Source organism: Tupaia chinensis, unplaced genomic scaffold, assembly GCF_000334495.1.
Source record: "Tupaia chinensis unplaced genomic scaffold, TupChi_1.0 Scaffold000330_1, whole genome shotgun sequence".
Lineage (NCBI taxonomy): Eukaryota > Metazoa > Chordata > Mammalia > Scandentia > Tupaiidae > Tupaia > Tupaia belangeri.
Window position 1 is genome coordinate 124059 of NW_006159824.1, and position 4731 is coordinate 128789.

The following is a 4731-nucleotide window of genomic DNA, read 5'->3' on the forward strand; positions in this document are numbered from 1 at the left end:
TCCTGGCGCACGGTCAGATCTGAAGGCAAGGCCAGAGGCTGCAGCAGAGGGGGCTCCCTTTGGAGGAAGAACTCCTGCAACACAGATGGTGACAGGGCACGTGAGCGTCTGGGCGAGGGCTGGCACACAGTGACAAGGCACGATGAGGGTCAAGGGTGGCCTGAAGAGGAAGATCACAGGAGAAGCATCCTCTCTGCCCGCACACACCTTCTGAGGCATCTTGCCCAGCACCCAGTCAAGCTCCAGGTCCACAGGGGTTGGAGGAGGTGTCAGGTGGGCATCCCCCTGGCCGTTTCTTCCCACAGGACATTCCCGATCATCCACCAGCACTATCTGCAGACACAAGGACACCACCCAGAGGGAATGAGACATCGCAAGGCATCATGGGAAGCTCCTTGAAATCGGAGCAGACATGCTCTCTCCACTCTGCTTGGCTTCCTTTGTAAGTAACCCTCACTCCCGCCTCCTACTGCCTGTCCCCCACACGTTGTTTTCCTTGTCTCCCAACCTCCCGTCTCTCTCTCTCTCTCTCGACAATACCCAGGCTGCTCAAGCCTACCCACTAACCCCCAAGGCCAACTCACTCTCCTGTCTCCAGTGATGGTGCCAACAAAGCAGGCAGGGCAGCGCTCCCGGGCACTGACACGACTGAGGAAGTCCTGGTCGGGAGGCCTCAGCAGAAGGGCATTTGACTCCTGGTACTCGGCCCCCCATATTTCTAGGGCATTCAGGGTCGGGTCTCCCAGCTGCACAGCCATGGAGCAGGAAAGGAAGAGAGGGCTCAGTGGGCACTTCAGTCTCGCGTTGTTACTGGGGAGGGGGGAGGATGGATAGAGGATGGCTGGGCCAGCAGGAGCAGGGAAACAGCCAGAAGTCAGGAGCTGAGACCCACCTGGAAGCGGCTGGTGTAAATGATGGCTCCTGCTGGGTCACTCAGCTCCTTCAGGACATTGCCTGGCGAGAGGATTACAGGGAGAGGTGGTGGCTGGTCATAGCTCCGGTGAGCCATGGGCAGTCCATGGTCTCCCGAGAAGGTCCTGATCCTGCTCACCCTTGTGTGAGCTGCTGCCATACACTCATCATCACCCACCCCACTGCAGCAGGTTTCCATCCCCTCCAACTCTGAACCTGTCCATGATGTACAGGGGGCGAATGGAACCCCGAGTTGAGTGGCTGGTTGCAGATCCCCGATGCATCTCCCAAAACCAAACCTGGCAGGAGACCGGGTAGGCCCAGTCCCTTCCCTCACCATTGCCACCGGCGCCCTGGTCATGGAGGCTGCAGATGGGGTTTCCCCTGGGGGCCTCCACACAAGCTCGGATCACGCGGTTCATCTTCTGTTCCATCTCCGGGTCTCCCCGCTGCACGGCCCCAAAGTCCAGTTCACTGGCATTGTCTCCCTGCACCTGGGGAACACAGGGCAGAGCTCAGCTCAGTAAGACTGGAAGCTCCCAGAACACCCTCACCCCACGAACACAGGTTCCAGCAATATCAGTCTACACCTTTAGCTATTCCCCTCACCTGGACAGATGAAGCAGCTCCACCCCCAACTCCAATCCTGTAGACAGGACCCCCAACCTTCACAACTGCCATGCCTGTGAGGAAGGAGAGCTGAATCAGAACGCTGGGCAGGCCACCAGAAGAGGCCTCCAAAGCAAGGCAGTGTAAGGATAGGGGAAGCAGATGTCAGGGGAGCAGGAGCCTCAACACTCCACTGGGCTAACGAGAAAGAAAACCATACAACCTCCATGAAGGCCACTTGACAATACCAATCAAAGAGACAAATGCACATATTCTTTCATTGGGTAAATACAGTCTGAGGAATTTATTTATGCTGAAGGCTGAGGGATGGGAGATGGGGAGTGACTGCTAATGGGTACAGGGGTTTCTTCCTGGGATGATGAAAATGTTCTAATCTAGGGGTGATACACAACTTTGTGAATACAGTAATGTGTCACTTAATGACCCAGGCATATTCTGAGAAACATGCTGGTAATTTCATTGTTGTATAAACATCAAAAAGTGTTTTTTGTTATTGTTTTTAAAATAATTATTTAAATTTATTTACCCTATCAATTTTTAAAAATTTTCTACAGGGCACCTGTATTCAACAAAGAGAGACAGAGATAGAGAGAAAGGGAAAGTGACAAAGCAAGATTCCGGGTCCAGAACTTGAACCTCAGTCATCCATGTGAGAGTCCAGAGCCTTCTTTTAAAAATTTTTTGAAGAATTATTTTAATTTAATTTTATTTGTCACTATTTTATTTATTTATTTATTTATTTATTTATTTATTATGTTGACCAGAGAGAGATAGATAGAGAGAAGGAAGTGAGAAAGCAAGCTGCCAGGTCCAGGACTCAAACTGTAGTCAGCCATGTGGGAGTCCAGCCGCCTTAACCACCATGTCACCTGCCAGCCCCAGGAGTTCAGTGCCTTAACCATCATGCCATCTACCAGCCCTGTATGGTATTCTTACGCAAACCTAGGAGGTAGAACCTACTCCATGCCTAGGGTATATCTAATAGATAAGGCCCATTATAATCTTACAGGACCATTATATAAGCAGTCTGCTGCTGCCTGCAATGTCGTCATGCAGCTATGTGACTATATACTAAGCACCACCCACTTGCACACCTTGAAAGGCTAAATTTTTCTTTTTTAAAGAGAGATTTTTGCTATAGGCCACATGTGCTTGCCAGAGAGACAGAAAGTAAGAAATCACCCCCCTTACGAGGGATGGCCACGCCACAATCCCTTCTCCTCTTGGGATTTTGGGCGCACACACACACACACACACATGCCTACCCTAAGGTTGAAGCCACCAGGTCTTGGACTGAAACGGCAGTCAGCTACGTGGGAGTCCAACAACATAATCAATTATGCCATCTGTCTGTTCCAAAAGGTTAAACTTTATGGTATATGAAGTACATCTCAATAAAGTGGTGGTTCAAAAAAAAGAAGAGCCAACTCTGTGGCCTGGTTGTCAAGACAGCCCCAGATCTGGAGGCTTAAAAAACACATCGGACACAAAAGGAGAGAGAAAGGGAAGAGCAAGGATTGCAATGTGACCACTCCCCATAGAGGTGCTTTCTCCTCTCCCTTTCTCTCCTGTCTCTCTGGCAAGCACACACACCTTCTCACAAAAAAAAAAAAAAAAAAAAAAAAAAAAAAAAAAAAGAAGGAAAACACGTTATGTCACGTGTTTAAAAAAAGGAGCAAACATACATATGAATCTGCTTATACATGTAGGAAATGCTTCCAACAGGATACAAAAGTAACCCATTAACACTGCTCATCTCTAGGGAGGAAAACTAAGAAGTGGGGACGAGTGGGAAAACTTTTCACTGCATATCCTTTCTCACCTTTTGAGTCTTGGATAATGTGATCAAGTCACCTATTCAATAAATGGACCTTGGACTTTATCTTGGTTCTACCACAGCAACTATCAACAGTATAAAACCTAGCACACAATGTCTCCACAGTTCAAAAAAAAAACACACACCATAATTCAGAATTCAGTTGAGCGAGCAGATTAAAAACCCCAGGCCACATGGCAGATACTGAATAAACACTGGCTGCCTTGACTTTGCAGGGTGTGACCCAGAAGCACAGGGGGTGGGGTGAGTGCACAAGTAAACTGGGGAGCAGACAGAAGCAATAAAGACGGAAACTGCCCTGCTGGCAAAAAGCCCTGTCTTGCCATGAAAGTTTGTTCCAGGAAGAAGAGGCCTGAGCTGGAAGATTAAAAACTACTGGGGCCGGGAACCAGCAGTTAGCGTAATGGCTATGTCACTGGACTCCCACGTAGTCGACCGCGGTTCGTGTCCCGGACCCGGTGGCTTAAAACTCACGCCGGGCGCATGTGCGTGCGTGCCCAAGATCCTGAGAGGAGAATGGAGGAGAAGGGATTGCGGCGTGACTATCCCCCCTGGGGGGTGATTTCTCGCTTTCTGTCTCTATGTCTCTCTCTGTCTGTCTGGCGAGCGCACGCACCCTACAGTGAAAATCTCTCAAAAAAAAAAAAGTTAAAAAAAAAAAAAAACCACTGGGGCCAGCAGGTGGCAGGGTGGTTAAGGGTGCTGGACTCCAACACGGTTGACTGCGGTTCAACTCCTGGACCTGGCGGCTTGCTTTCTCACTTTCTCTCTCTCTCCCTCTCTAGTCAACATAAAATAAATAAATTAAGTTAAATAAAATGATTCTTAAAAAAAAAAAAAAAAGACTACCCACAGAAGTATCCTCTAAATTCCCTCCCTTGCAACTGCCTGTCCTGGAGAGAAAACTGGCTGGATCCAAAGAAAGGCCGCAGGCTCTTACCTGGCTCTGGGGGCTCTTTGCACACATGATCAGCTTCCATGGACCCAATGCCCCCACTAAACATGATGGGTTTAATCCACTCACGCCGCTGGCCATTTGGGAGCTGAAGGCCGAAGGAGCGGGCGAAGCCTGGAACGTAGACATCAGAGGGAAGGGGGATGAGGACTAGTAATCTAGTCTCCCCTGAACTTGCTCAGTACCACAGAACCTGGCTAAACACCCATCCTCAAGCCCCTCTGGGACTAGGTGTCCTTTATTCCTCCATACCCCAGCCTCACCGGCCAGCACTGGTTCCCCGAACTTGTTGCCGTAGTCAGAAGCCCCATTACTGGCCTCAATGGCGACCTCCAGAGGCTGTGCAAAATTCTCAGGATACTGGAAGCTCGGGTCCTCCCAGGGCAGACTGTAATCT

At 49.7% G+C, this 4731-nt stretch overlaps 1 protein-coding gene across 1 annotated transcript in view; it reads right to left on the reverse strand.

Annotated features, from left to right (window-relative positions):
* The window catches only part of PFAS (phosphoribosylformylglycinamidine synthase), a 22489-nt gene that overhangs the window by 13068 nt on the left and 4690 nt on the right, over nt 1-4731 (reverse strand). Inside the window, exons 9-14 of the mRNA XM_006151745.3 lie at nt 4598-4729; nt 4320-4448; nt 1522-1595; nt 1250-1406; nt 893-954; nt 585-746 (exon numbers count right to left, since the gene is read on the reverse strand). Coding sequence (XP_006151807.1) covers nt 585-746; nt 893-954; nt 1250-1406; nt 1522-1595; nt 4320-4448; nt 4598-4729 — 716 coding nt within the window. The remainder of the gene's footprint in view (nt 1-584; nt 747-892; nt 955-1249; nt 1407-1521; nt 1596-4319; nt 4449-4597; nt 4730-4731) is intronic.